Genomic DNA, 14,593 nt, shown 5'->3' on the forward strand with positions numbered 1-14,593 from the left:
GAAAAACTTGGAAGAGTATTGCGAAAGGGCAGGGGAATGGAACTAAGTGGTTAGCCCTTTCGGAGAGCTGGCAGAGGCAGTGTGGATGCATGGCCTCCTCCTGTGCTGTAAAACATTATGGTTTTAAGGAGGGCGTTCCAGAGAACAAGGCTAAAGGTTCTGCCACCAATGGTGGGGCAAAGGGAGGAAGGATGCACATAAAGCCAGAATATAATGAATATTGATTTCCCACAAACATATTTCACATTAAATAAATATAGTATACATGTTGTATACTAACTACATCCATTCATCATTATTGCACACCATTTCAGATTCTTGAATTTAGCATTGGATTCCTATAAGTTACACATAGCCCGAATGGATTGCTTATATCAGAATTTAAGATCTAACTATAAAATTAGCAGTAAAACTTAGTTTATTTTTAATAAGAAACCCATTCAGTATCAGAATTTAGACAGCATGCAGTTAGATTGGAAATTTGCTTTAAGCAGTTCTGAGGATTGATGGTCTGATTGTAGTTATATATTGGTATTTGAACATATTATTAACTATGATTGAAAAATACTGTTCTATAAAATATGTGTGTTTGCAGTCTTGCCTTGTTTAAAATAGTAAAAGAATGATCTAACTGGTAAAAGACTAAATGAATAAGTATGAAAGTGATTTGCCAAGTTGTTTTTTAATGTTGAAATTGCCTTCCCCCACCCTGAAATGTTCCTGGAAAGTGTACCATTTGTTTTTTATATTTAGTGTGATTTTTTTTTCCATTTTTAAACCTCAAATTCCTTGATAACTTCAGAAAAGAGGAAAACTGAAAATCCCATGTTATATAACTGGGAAAATCAAATGGGTGTATACTGCATCCATGAGACTATTTATTTCGGTGGACTCCAGATGACCTTTACTGTAGCTAAAATAGTACCCACTCCCTGTGACAGCTTCATTTCTTCTTCCTTCTCTTGATGAGTGTTGCGAGCTGATTGTTATTCACTGTGTACATTTCAGTATTCTTGCTGTTTCTCGGTATCGCTGCTGCTTCCTCTTGTCAAAGAGCCATGGGTGCGGCTCAGAACAAGATCGTATGCAGCAAAGTAAGGGGAGGCCGCTTGACTTGAACATAACATTTTAAAAGGACAGAGTCCCTAGGTGGATTTTTCTTTCTTTTATCTTCCTTATGGTTTAAGTGAAGTTCTTATTTGTATATGAAGCTTGAATTTTGGTCAAAGAATAAAGAAGACAATGCCCATGATAATAATCTAACAAATGTACTTGCACTATTTATATTCACTTCCAATAAAGTATGCTGCTACCAATCCAAAAAAATGAATATAGTTTGTGAAGGGCTACTAAGACTGTTTCACCTTATTTTCTTACCATTTTGTTCTTGATGTTCACATTAACACTATAGTGCTTGAAAAATACAGTTTTAATAAAATGCCCGATTGAAGTAGGGCAGGATGTTTAATTTGGAAGAGGAAATCTGTATTTTTAGACTTCTAGATTGCTACATAGAAACTTCAGAGTAATAGTCATTGTGAAGAGAAGAGTAGTAAAAGACTGAGAATTGGTGATCAATTACCACGTGTAATAAGTAGCTAGTAAAGAGGAAACCAGAGGAAGAATTCAGTGGAACTCAAAATTCCCTCTGACCTCACTTTCTCAGTTGTAATTTGTCCCCCTTAGAATTGCTATAGAAATTGTTGGTGTAGAAATGTCCTTACGTTTTGATCCTGAGCAACTTTACAATTAAAACCACTGTGTGTTCCTTTAACTCTGAAAGATGACAGCACACATTAGCACTGAGGCATTCTTAAGCAGTATAATACTAAACACGTGTAAAGTACAGGAGTTTACACGAGAGAATGAAAAGCCATACAGTTTTGGGAGGATACTAGAGAAGACACATTATTAGATTTAGTAGTGACCGGAAATGTATTTGATCTCTATGTGAAGGAGCATGTAGGCAATAGTAATCATTGTATTAGATTTCAGTTTCTGAGGTCTGAGGTCACTTGATACTTTTCTGTTCTGTTACCAGCATAGACACTGAAGACCTCAGTGAGCAGGATTTGAAGAGTGTTGCATCTCCAGTGACACACGAAGAAGCAAAAGTGAAGAAGATCTATCCGGAATTTTCTCTCTCCCTTCTTCAGTCTATCCAGCAGTGTGAGGTCTACCCCAATTTGCACAAAATCATTCAGGTATCACATTGAGTGTTAACACAACTTACATAACTTTAGAAAGTGTGAATGTAAGGGCAATAGAGCAATCATTGGAAGGATAATAGGGAGGTCACCATTCTTAAGGATAGGGTGATCCCAAGTAAGTTTTGAAGGAGAAAGAAAGGTGGACTGGGAGTATGAAAGATTACAGAGATGGCACAGGACAACGGTGAGGTATTAATGCAAATGATGACATTCAGCAAATCTGGAGTAACTAATGGTTAATGCTGGGCTTCAGCGTGATTGGAATGTCTAATTTATTAGATTTTAACCTAATTACTTCTGTTTATCTCTGCCTTTGCTCAATTAATTGCCCTTCACACTGCAAATCTATTGTTGAAAAGGAAGTTTAAAATTAAAAGCAGTAATTGTGGTTAAAATAAATCTATATTTTCTTGTAAACCTCAGTTTTTACTTGTTTCTTGTTTTAAAACATGCCTTTTCAGGACAAATTCCTTGAGATTGGACGGCAACATTTCAAGACAGTGCCTTCAAACCCTTATTACTTCTTTTACTGTCCTCCCTCGGCTAAGAAAGAGGCAAGTTTGCAATGACCTCTGAAGCATGCATTGTAATTGGGGATTGAGTCGGAGATTTTAGAAAAGAGATGATGTTAGGCTACAAATTGCATTACTAATGAAAAATGCAGATTGTCTGCACTGCAAGTCACAAATCATATTATATGGTTACAAACCTTGACAATCCCCAATGAGATATGCAAATCAGCTACGTTGTTAAGCTCATTGAGGGACAGATTGGCTATGCTGTATGGTTATAAGTCAGCTGAAACCTGATTAGAAACGTTATATGCTTACAAATAGGATTCTACCTCATGAGAGATACACTATTCTACTTTTTTTTCCTTTAACTTATTCTGGGGTATGTTTCATGGGCAATGGCAGCTACCCAGTACTTAACCCACATGGCCATTCTGCATGTGTGAGTTGAGATGATGACTACTGGCAGGGTACTTGTCCACTGGGAAGCATCGTAATGGTGCAAACCTATCCTTGCCTGACATCCATATGTGGACTTTCTAGCACAGGTTACGGGATAGTGAAGAAAAATGGGAAACTAAACTGATTTACCCACCCTCCCCCAGTCCTGAGACACAATGGCCCCGATTTTCAAATCAAATTGCGGGTGCATTGGGGGCAGGGGGGCTGCGAAAATCGGGAAAATCCCGAGCGGGTGAGGATGCCGGCCCCAACCCGCCGACTTCCGGGTTTCCCACAGATGCGCCTATGTGCGCACGTGCTTCCTGAATGCGGAAGTCCCGCCGGCAATTAAAGCCGGCGGGATGATAGTTAAAGAACCAAATGTACCTCATTGAGGTACTTAAGGTACTTTATTTCTGACACAACAGATAGTTAAAACGATTTTAAACTTACCTGAGCGGCTTTCCCACCGCTTCCAATTCACGCCTGGTGAAACCAGCCATAAAGGACTAGATCAGGAAAAAATAAACAAAATAAATTAAATAAGAAACCATTGCACAAAGTTTTAAAAAAAAAACCAAAATAAACCTACCTTTCCACTAATGTAAACAATTTTACAACACCAAGTTATAGTCCAGCAATTTTATTTTAAATTCACAAGCTTTCGGAGACTTCCTCCTTCCTCAGGTAAATGTTAGGGGCTTGAAGGTGACATTTCCACTAATGTCACCTGCAAGCCCCTGCTCCGAAGTCCGATGTCCCCCTCTCTCCCCGAAGTCTCCCTCTCCGATGTCTCTCTCAGCCCCTGCCCTGATGTCTCCATCTCCGATGTCTCTCTCAGCCCCTGAAGTCTTCCCCTCTGATCTCCCCTTCTCTCCCCCTCCGATCTCCTCCTCTCTCCCCCTCCGATCTCCTCCTCTCTCTCCCTCCGATCTCCTCCTCTCTCTCCCTCCGATCTCCTCCTCTCTCTCCCTCCGAGCTCCTCCTCTCTCCCCCTCCGAGCTCCTCCTCGCTCCCCCTCCGAGCTCCTCCTCGCTCCCCCCTCCGAGCTCCTCCTCGCTCCCCCCTCCGAGCTCCTCCTCGCTCCCCCCTCCGAGCTCCTCCTCGCTCCCCCCTCCGAGCTCCTCCTCGCTCCCCCCTCCGAGCTCCTCCTCGCTCCCCCCTCCGAGCTCCTCCTCGCTCCCCCCTCCGAGCTCCTCCTCGCTCCCCCCTCCGAGCTCCTCCTCGCTCCCCCCTCCGAGCTCCTCCTCGCTCCCCCCTCCGAGCTCCTCCTCGCTCCCCCCTCCGAGCTCCTCCTCGCTCCCCCCTCCGAGCTCCTCCTCGCTCCCCCCTCCGAGCTCCTCCTCGCTCCCCCCTCCGAGCTCCTCCTCGCTCCCCCCTCCGAGCTCCTCCTCGCTCCCCCCTCCGAGCTCCTCCTCGCTCCCCCCTCCGAGCTCCTCCTCGCTCCCCCCTCCGAGCTCCTCCTCGCTCCCCCCTCCGAGCTCCTCCTCGCTCCCCCCTCCGAGCTCCTCCTCGCTCCCCCCTCCGAGCTCCTCCTCGCTCCCCCCTCCGAGCTCCTCCTCGCTCCCCCCTCCGAGCTCCTCCTCGCTCCCCCCTCCCCCCAACGATCTGCAGCACCCTCCACTCTTGTCCCAGCGCTGGATGATCTCTCTCTCTTTTTCTCTTCCCCGCCCCCGCCCCCCCCTCTCGGCTTTGCAGCCCTGTCGGCAGCCAGCCTGTCAATCAGGCTGGCTGCCGGGCACGAAACCCAGAAACAACTTTAATTGCCATCAATTACATTGTGATCGCGTCGGAAACAGTAAGGTTTTTTTAATTCGGGTTTGCCACACGCACTTTCACCACCACCCCCCCCGCCCCGTGGCTGCCATCCTGCCACGATTTCAAAATTGAGCCCAATGAGTGAGTTTACTTTTCACTATTTCTCCTCGAATTGCAGACTGGCACCCCTATTCGTGGAAAACAGATGCCATTGCAGGAGTCAACACAGAACTATACTGGATTAGATTATTTCTGTTGGTAGATGTCAACAGTTGCATAAATTGATTGCATTTTTCTAGAAATGCTCTGTACCCTAGAATGTTGAATTGTTGGTGGGAGAGGAAGAGAGAAGTACCATTTATAGGCATTGTTCCCCATTTATGACATTTTCAAGAATGTTTAATTCTTGGCATAATCTGCACTGCAACTATTTTGGAGAATTTATTTTGCACCTTTAATATAGTAAAATACCCAAAGAGAAATGGCACCAAGCAATAAAAGAGGAGTTAGAAGAGACCAAAAGATAGATTTGAGAAGGCTTTTAAAGACAGGAACAGAAGAAGCAAGCAGAAGAGGGGTTTAGGGAGGGAGTTCAAAAGAGTATGGCAGAAGTAACTTAAACAAGGATGCTGATCCACCTGTGTGCACTTTCAATCTTTTCTGCCTTTTTTCAGATGCTCAATATATCTTTTTAACTCTCACAGCAACTCTCTGCAATTTTTATGGGCTTGCCAATTTTATTGTTTTTTAAAAAAAAAAGTTGCTCAGTTATGAGGGTGAGTAATCATATGTATTATTGTACATAATGGCCTAGGTTTTCTGACTTTATCCCACTGGTTTTCCAGCAGATCTGGACTGGAAATATGATCAGGGACATGCTTCGATATGTTCCCAATGCCACCCTTCCTTTCCTTTTCTGTAAGATGCATAAATTGTGGGTAGGTGCCAATTAGGGAAACACATCCCACTTCGAGCGATGGACATGGGCTGCCAGTTAGGCAGCAGTGCTCTAAGATCGGCAGAGGGGGCTTCAGAAGAATGATCATGTCAGGCCCGAGCAAGCGCTCTTTAGTGTGACCGTGCACGTGCCCCATCAGCAGCACAAAAATGTTTAAAAAATCATCCTCTTCAGGCAGCTTGGTGGCTGCCTTCTTCCTCCCACTGCAATAGGTCCCCGAGGGGAAGTTTTCACCCTCAGTCTGGTGTAATTTGTCAGCAAAGGCTAAGGAGCTCGTCTCCAGGATTCAAGTGCCTCCAGGACTGGGAAGTCAGGTGAGGTCGGGGGGCATTTCTGTGGTAGGTAGAAGTCATGCTCCTCAGGAGGTATCCCCAATTCGAAGGCCCAGGCCAATAGCTTGTATTCAAAAGCCATATGTCTTTTTTTAAAAGTGGGATTTTAATCATGTCTGCCAGCATGAATGAGAAGAACTGTAACTGCTCTAATCAAGGCCCATGAGATTTTTTTCAAATGCACTTTGTTCTGAAATTTATAGGAAGAAACTTATCAAGATGAAAGGGAACAAAAACAGAGTGAAGACAATGATCTGTCTGAGTTGGAGATTGCAGGAGAGGAGGGTAAGGTGTTTGGGAATTTTGCAGTGTGGTGTGGTTTAATTGCAGGTTGTGTTCACTGATGTAATTGTTATTTTGGTTCTGAATCAGTAGGTTATGGGTTAACTTGAGGAATGGAGTTTATTCCAAATATTGTGCCTATTGTTGGCATTCACCAGTTCTAGGTCAAATGTATTGTGGGTTAGCTGCAAAGTAAAGCTGCCTTCAAACTGCACCAATAATTTGATTTAATTTAAAACTCCAAACACTTCCTATTTCATTTCCCATTCCCATAGAAGCTATCCTTGTAGATTGTCAGAGTGAGATTTCCAACTTGGGCTGATTTGAGAGATGGACACACTGGGAATTGGTTTGAGATTACTCAAAATTCATCTCAGGGCTCACAAAATCATCAAAGAAAATGCTGATGTTGATTACAATAGTCTAGCCATGATTCATACCCAACTCTGAGATGAAATGATACTGTTCTAACACACTTCACCATCCCTTCTCCAAAAATGCTATTTTAACTGGTATGGTTTCTGGAGTTTGGTTATCAAAATTTCAGGTTTACATCTAGTAACAGCCACTTCAGTTGGGAACTGTTAGCCAGTATTTAAAATGTTAAGTTTTGAGGCCTTTACAGGATAAATTAACTTCACTATGTTACATTGTTGTGACTTCATTTTCTGAAACCCAATAGGCAATACATCTGGATACTGTATAGTGACAGAGAGCGATCCGGATCTGGAGGTGGAATATCGGGAAAAATCTGACAAGGAGTTACAGGATGCAGACTCACTCTCAGATACCAACACTGTGAACAGGGATGATGATTCATTCAGTGTTCTTGGGGGAGATTCTTTAAATGAGCAAGACTTTTCTGATCAGGAAATGCCACCTTTATTTGTTCATCTCACTTGCTCACTTGGTGGGAAAAAGTGCCATGGGCCATTCTCGGTCGAATCCATACCAGTGGAGTCACTGCCCACTTGTCTTGGTAAGTGGAAGAGCTTAGTTTTTAAAGGGAAGCTTAGACAGTAATATGTTCTTGTTGTAGCTTAGTTTTCAACTTTCTCCCCCTCCCTGTGGCACTTGCTATTCCTAGTTGAAAGGGTGGGCTGCAATCCTGCTGTCAGGCTTTGTTCAGTAGCACTTTGTATCTATGAGTTGAAGGCTATTGGCTTTCCCCCTTCCTCTGTTCCTCCCCCCTACTGGCACCTCCCCATGATGACATGGCATTAATGAAGGGAACTTTGGATGCAAACGTGGGGTCCTGTCACTCAGCAGAGTGATTGTGGCTCCAGTTATTACACAGTCATACCGTCTTAGGTAGTGGTGTAAATTCTAACTGGTGGCAGTCATTTGAAGTGTCATTTAGTCCATATTATTGACCGCTTAAGTGAGTCAGGAGTGGCCAGCATGTGTACTTTATCAGTTTGATGAAGTACAGGATCTCCTACATTGCCCCAGCTCTACACTTCCAGCATCTGACTGAGGCTAGCTAGGGCAGATAAGTCTGAAATACTTTGAGGCTGGTAGATTCTCTGTTCATTCACAGAGAACCAGCTGCCTGGTCTGGAACATGGTAAAACTCTTGTTCCACTGCAACAGCAGTTTCTTCAGTTCCTTATGACAGTCCCTTCCCACTGGTCATTGGCTATTACACAGGAAATTCTTTCTAATTGTTGTACTATTTTCGTTTAGGTGAAATCATCAGCTGCCTGGAGAACTTTCCAGTCAAATCGATTGATCTAAATGACCTAGTTATCACTCTGGACATATTTGTGCTGACTCTTCCTTTAGAAATTGAGATTATGACCGCTCATGTAAACCACCACAGGTAGGTCAAGAGTCAAATATCAGTTTTGCACGTCTCAGCTGTAAAGTGCACAGTGATAAGAAAGAATGAGTGAGTGAGTGTTTCACATTCATCAGAGCCAGACAGGACCTCGATTTAACATATCTGGAAGATGGCACCTCCGACAGCACAGCCCTCCCTCAGTACTGCACTGGAGTGTCAGTCTATATTATGTGCTCAAGTCTGTGGGGACCTTCTCACTCAGAGTGGAGATTGCTACCACTGAGCCAAGGCACCTTGGTAATGTTTAAGACATGACTTTGGGAGTAAAGCATGGGCCATTCCTCTAGAAATCAATACAACAAAAATCTACTTTTAGCTAAAAGTAATAGAAAGTTACAGCACAGAAACAGGCATTTGGCTTGTCAAGATTTCAATGGGGTATTTCTCCATGTGAGCCACACGGTCTAATTCCAGTCTGCTGCTTGCTCCCTATACCCTTTAATATGTCTCTTTTGCAAACAACTAACTCCTTTTTTATAAGAATTTATGGGGCTCGATTTTCGCATCCCCGAGCGGGTGCGTTCGTGGCGGGGGGGCTGCGAAAATCGGGGATTCTTGGGGCGGGTCCGGAGCCCGGCTCCAACCCGCCCACTTCCGGGTTCCCCAGTGACGTGCTGACATGCGCGCGCAGACCCCGCATGTGGGACTCCTGCCGGCACTTAAAGCCGGCGGGGTACCACTTGAAGCAATTAAACAGGTACTTCAGGTCGTTTACCGACCTGATTGACCGGATATTTTAGGAGGGGTGGGATTTTGCAATGAACTGAGACTGTTTCCCGTACTGGGGGAAACACTCCCAGTTCAAATGGACGTGTTGCAGCCATCAGCCTGTGGCAGTTGCAGAGGTCCATTTGACAGGTGGGGGGGGGGGCGGGCGGGGAGGAGACCCTTGCTCATTGCAGGAGGCCACTCTGTCACTTTGGACAAAGTTTGGCCTCCACCACCCTTCTCCTAACAATAAAATTCACTAACTTGCACACTTACCCCGGTGTCCAGACACATGTACCTACCTTGCGGACCCCCTCAGATGTACATCTTCCGGATGGGGGCCGCCGTAGCTGCAGTCATGACCTCCTCGGAGGACGAACAGCATCACCAGCCTCACCGGCCAGGCCGTCCACCTCCGACACGTGGAGCCCCACAACACAGTGCTGTGACACATCCACCTGCACAGCAGGAGGGAGGGCTACCGCAGAGAGAGATGCGTCGCAGAGGGCACTACCCTCGCCACAGGGTCCACAGACTGAGGCTCAGCTTCCAGGACCTCTCTGAGCAGCAGTGCACATGGAGGCCCAGAGTCACTCGACATGTAGTCGTGGACATCTGCATCCTCCTTCATGCCGAGCTGCTCCTGGCTGGCCCGAGCACCATCTTCTTACCTGTCGCTGTCAAAGTTACCACTGCCCTCAACAACTTCTCCTCCGCATCCTTCCAGGGTGCCACCGGGGACATCGCCGACGTCTCTCAGTCGTCTGCACAAAAGAGCCCTGCAAATACACCTACACCCACTCTGCAGTGACACAATGGGTGGCATCAGTTGTGGGTCTTCATTGTGATCCTCAGGAAAGGGCATTATTGCACAAACCAGACAAGATTCGCAAAGACGTGGCAGTAGTGGTGACAATATAATATGTTATGTGAGTTGATCAGAGATTAAATATAGGTAAAAACCATGACAAACCCTCAAACACCCTTGTGCATCCCCTTCATGCTCACGACACGTTTGCCTGACGCTTCCTACTGCACATATGTGATGCATGCCCTGTGGCTGCAGCACAGGTAGTGGCAGGTTGAGTGAGGCTGACCGTGAAAGAGATGCATGAGAGGGTGAGAATGAGATAGAGCCATGAGATTGTATGAGGATTGGGTTGAGTGGTAGTGGAGGGATGAATACTGGTGAGGTGAATAAGTGCAGGCAAGATGAGGATGAGCTTTGAGTGGGTGTGAGGGGTGATGTGATAGAGTAGTGTTGGCAGTGCAGAAGGAGATGTGGGGTGGGGGCGGTGATGTGGCAGACGGAGTGTAGGGGAATGAGTAAGTGTACTCACTTCGGCTGACCTACTGAGGTCATTGAAGCGCCTCCTGCACTGTTTGCAGGTGCTTGATATGTTGGTGGTGCAGGTGACCTCCTCTGCCACCTCAAGCCAGGCCGCCTTGGTGGCAGAGGCAGGCCGTTTCCTTCCACCCGCCGGGGGGAAGATCTCTGTCCTCCCCCTCCTCCTCACCCCATCCAATAAGAGCTGGAGTGAGGCATCATTAAACCTGGGAGCAGCCTTCCCCCTGGGCTGCTCCATGCTGTAATTTTTCCTATTTCCTGCAGCATCAGTCAGTGGAGGACTGCCCCTTTAAATAGAGCTCCTCCAGCTGACAGTCTATGCTGCGCATGCGCAGTCCGCCCGCTGTGCAGCTTTCCAGCGCGAAACCCGGAAGCACAGGCAAGTGGTTGCAATTAGCCTGCGATTGCGTGCGGAGCACCCCGATTTCACTGGGCACGTTACCCACGCACCCAGTCGACCCCCCTCTGCGAACCCGCCGCCCTCCTAATATCGGGCCCATGGACTCAACAAGTTTGTGGCAAAGAATTCCACAATCTAACTGCCCTCTGTATAAAAGCATTTTATCTAACCTCTCCTTAATTCTTTTTGTGATCATCTTAAATTTGTATCCTTTTGTTAATGTCTCGCTCACCAGTGGACACAGTTTATCAAAAAAAAACATGCCTAGTGTCAAGAACTGCACTCTAATCAGACTGCTGGCATAACAATGTTGTCATTTGTATCGATTGTGTGTGTGGGTGCGAACAAATAAGTGGAAATCCATTTGCCCGACCAAGCTGTGGTTGAGTTATAGAGTTGTCTGAGACATGAGCAGCTGTCTGCATATGATGCTCGATTTCAGGCTACACTGACTTCCTAGTACTTTTTTCGAGGACAGCTTTGCTTTTGCGGATTAATCTGTGTATATTTTTTGTGTATGTAACTCTTTGCAAACATTCTCACCATCTCTAGGTACACATCTGAAAGCAGCAGCTCTATGAACCGATCACCAGGACAACCATCATCATATCGTTCTGATGATGAGATAATGCAAAGCATGGATCGACTTGTCTCTACCACAGATGAGAGGTACAGTCTGCTGAGAAATGATTTTAAAATAATTCATTCTGTTGAGATTGTTGCTCAGCAAGTTATCAGAATTTACAGGATCTATTTCAATTTGGAATTATCAGTATGAGCTGCATACTATTTCTAAAGGGAAAAACTTTAAAATATCAGCAGTATACTCTAGAATAAAAGATTAAATCTACTATATGAAACTGTGTGCTGTTGTTTGTGAAAGTCCTTTGCCAATATAATATCCTAATCAAAAGTGCAATATTTTTGCAGCAATCTGTAACTGATTTATTTGACACATGATTTCAGTCTGCACCATTATAAATCCTACTCCAAAGGCCATGCCTGGCTTAGAATTTCAAGTTTTCTAGCAGACCTACAAACAAGGCTTTTAGAAATACCCATCCGAAGGAAGCAATTCTTTTGGTAGCAAGTGGAGACAGTACTAGAGAGCTACAAGGAATGCCAGAAGAGCCTCAAAGATGTGGTTCCTATGGTCATTTATCCTACCTTTCCAGACTTTACACCAAAACCTCAGCGCTTTGAGTTTAATTAATAGCCTTTCGTGTGGAACTTTGTCAAAAGCCATTTTGGAAGTCAAGATCCACCACGTCATAGGGCTTACCACAGTCCACTTGGGCTGTCAGTTCCTAGAAGAATTTGATCTTCCCCTTCTAAATCCATGCTGACTGCAGTTAACTAGATTATTGTTGAGATGATCCTCAAGTTTACTCCTGATTATCGATTCTATCACTTTACATGGAATGGAAGTAAGGCTAATGGATCTGTAGTTGCCTGTGCCTGTTTTGTAGCCTTTTTAAATATGGGCACCGCATTAGTCTCTTTCCAATCTACTGGAGTTCCCCAGTGTCTATTGATTCCCTCATAATGATTGTCATTGCCTCATAAATCTTCCTCCCATGTCTTTCTTAGCATTCTGGGATAAATACTATTTATCCATGGTGATTTATTTGTTTTGAACCCATGAAGCCTGTCTCGGACTTCGATCTCACTGATAGTGAAGTCATGGATTATACTGAACATAGGAACAGGAGTAGGCCATTCAGCCCCTCGTGCCTGCTCCGCCATTCGATAAGATCATGGCTGATCTGTGATCTAGCTCCATGTACCTGCCTTTGGCCCATATCCCTTAATACCTTTGGTTGCCAAAAAGCTATCTATCTCAGATTTAAATTTAGCAATTGAGCTAGTATCAATTGCCGTTTGCGGAAGAGAGTCCCAAACCTCTACCACCCTTTGTTTGTAGAAATGTTTTCTAATCTCGCTCCTGAAAGGTCTGGCTCTAATTTTTAGACTGTGTCCCCTACTCCTAGAATCCCCAACCAGCGGAAATAGTTTCTCTCTATCCACCCTATCCGTTCCCCTTAATATCTTATAAACTTCGATCAGATCACCCCTTAACCTTCAAAACTCCAGAGAATACAACCCCAATTTGTGTAATCTCTCCTCGTAACTTAACCCTTGAAGTCCGGGTATCGTTCTAGTAAACCCGCGCTGCACTCCCTCCATGGCCAATATGTCCTTCCGAAGGTGCAGTGCCCAGAACTGCTCACAGTACTCCAGGCGCGGTCTAACCAGGGTTTTGTATAGCTGCAGCATAACTTCTGCCCCCTTGTACTCTAATCCTCTAGATATAAAGGCCAGAATTCCATTAGCCTTCTTGATTATTTTCTGCACCTGTTCATGACACTTCAGTGATCTATGTACCTGAACCCCTAAGTCCCTTTGGACATCCACAGTTTTTAACTTTTTACCATTTACAAAGTACCCTATTCTATCCTTTTTTGATCCAAAGTGGATGACCTCACTTTTGTCTACATTGAATTCCATTTGCCACAATTTTGCCCATTCACCTAATCTATCAATATCCCTTTGTAATTTTATGTTTTCATCTACACTGCTTACAATGCCACCAATCTTTGTGTCATCGGCAAACTTAGATATGAGACTTTCTGTGCCTTTATCTAAGTCGTTAATAAATATTGTGAATAATTGAGGCCCCAAGACACAGATCCCTGCGGGATTCCACTAGTCACATCCTGCCAATGTGAATACTTACCCATTATCCCTAATCTCTGTCGCCTTTTGCTCAGCCAATTTCCTAACCAAGTCCGTACTCTTTCCTCGATTCCATGGGCTTCTAACTTAGCTAACAATCTCTTATGTGGGACTTTATCAAATGCCTTATTCTCTTTATTTAGAGAGAGCATGTTACTTATGGCTTCCCTTGTATATACTTGGAGGAAGTAGTCATTCAGAATATTTACTATTCTGTGCTCATCCTCAGTTTTGAGTCCATTTGCATCTTTTATTGTTTGCATCTCTGACCTGACTACCCTCTTGCTGTTGTGGTACTGAAAGAGTTGTTTTACTGTTATGATTCTCCTCAGCTGTTATGTCTTTTTCCAGTTCTGTCTTTGTCCCACTTTTAATCGCTCTTTTAACATGTTTCTGCATTTCTTGTATTCATTCCAGTGAGCCTTTTCTCCTTTCTCCCTGCAGGATTTGTACAGGCCATTTTTTCTCTTTATCTCACTTTTAATTTGTTAATCTGTTTAGGGTCATGTTTGTTTAGTCGACACTTGTTGGTTTTCGGAATGTACTAATCCTGCCTGTGCAGCATTACACCTTTAAAGATATTCAATTTTTCTTCTACTGAGGTATTATTGAACAATCTCACTCAATTTATTTATTTTGTTTGTTCCCTCATTTCATTGAAATTGACTTTCAAAGTTACGTACCTGGCCATGGATATTTCTGACACCGAGTTCATGTTAAACGTTATCATTCCATGGTCGCTGTCCCCCCCCCCCCCCGCCCCGCAAAAACCCAAGCAGGGTATTATGACTTCCATTTCTTGTGCATTTTCAGGTCATTAACGAACACCAGAACAAGCTTCCTTGTCACAATGGGTCAAGAGGCAGTTGTGCACTATTTAACAACTCTGACTCTTGGTTTTTCCCAGTTTATATTAGGCTGATTGAAGTCTCCCAGTGCAATTTGTCCTCCTATTTCTGACCAGGTATTCTATAGCATATCCTTGTGTTGGCTTGGATTTTTTTTTTAGCATTAGAGAAGTCTAACTAGAGTAGTTCATTTTCTAGCTTTCTACCTCCCACAGGA

General features: G+C 44.4%; 1 protein-coding gene across 1 annotated transcript in view; it reads left to right on the top strand.

Moving 5' to 3' along the window:
* szt2 (SZT2 subunit of KICSTOR complex) overlaps window positions 1-14,593 on the top strand; it is a 207,446-nt gene that overhangs the window by 50,404 nt on the left and 142,449 nt on the right. Inside the window, exons 30-35 of the mRNA XM_067990021.1 lie at window positions 2,042-2,204; window positions 2,672-2,764; window positions 6,415-6,496; window positions 7,176-7,472; window positions 8,180-8,315; window positions 11,345-11,461. Coding sequence (XP_067846122.1) covers window positions 2,042-2,204; window positions 2,672-2,764; window positions 6,415-6,496; window positions 7,176-7,472; window positions 8,180-8,315; window positions 11,345-11,461 — 888 coding nt within the window. The remainder of the gene's footprint in view (window positions 1-2,041; window positions 2,205-2,671; window positions 2,765-6,414; window positions 6,497-7,175; window positions 7,473-8,179; window positions 8,316-11,344; window positions 11,462-14,593) is intronic.

This window comes from Heptranchias perlo, chromosome 9 (assembly GCF_035084215.1).
Source record: "Heptranchias perlo isolate sHepPer1 chromosome 9, sHepPer1.hap1, whole genome shotgun sequence".
Taxonomy (NCBI): domain Eukaryota; kingdom Metazoa; phylum Chordata; class Chondrichthyes; order Hexanchiformes; family Hexanchidae; genus Heptranchias; species Heptranchias perlo.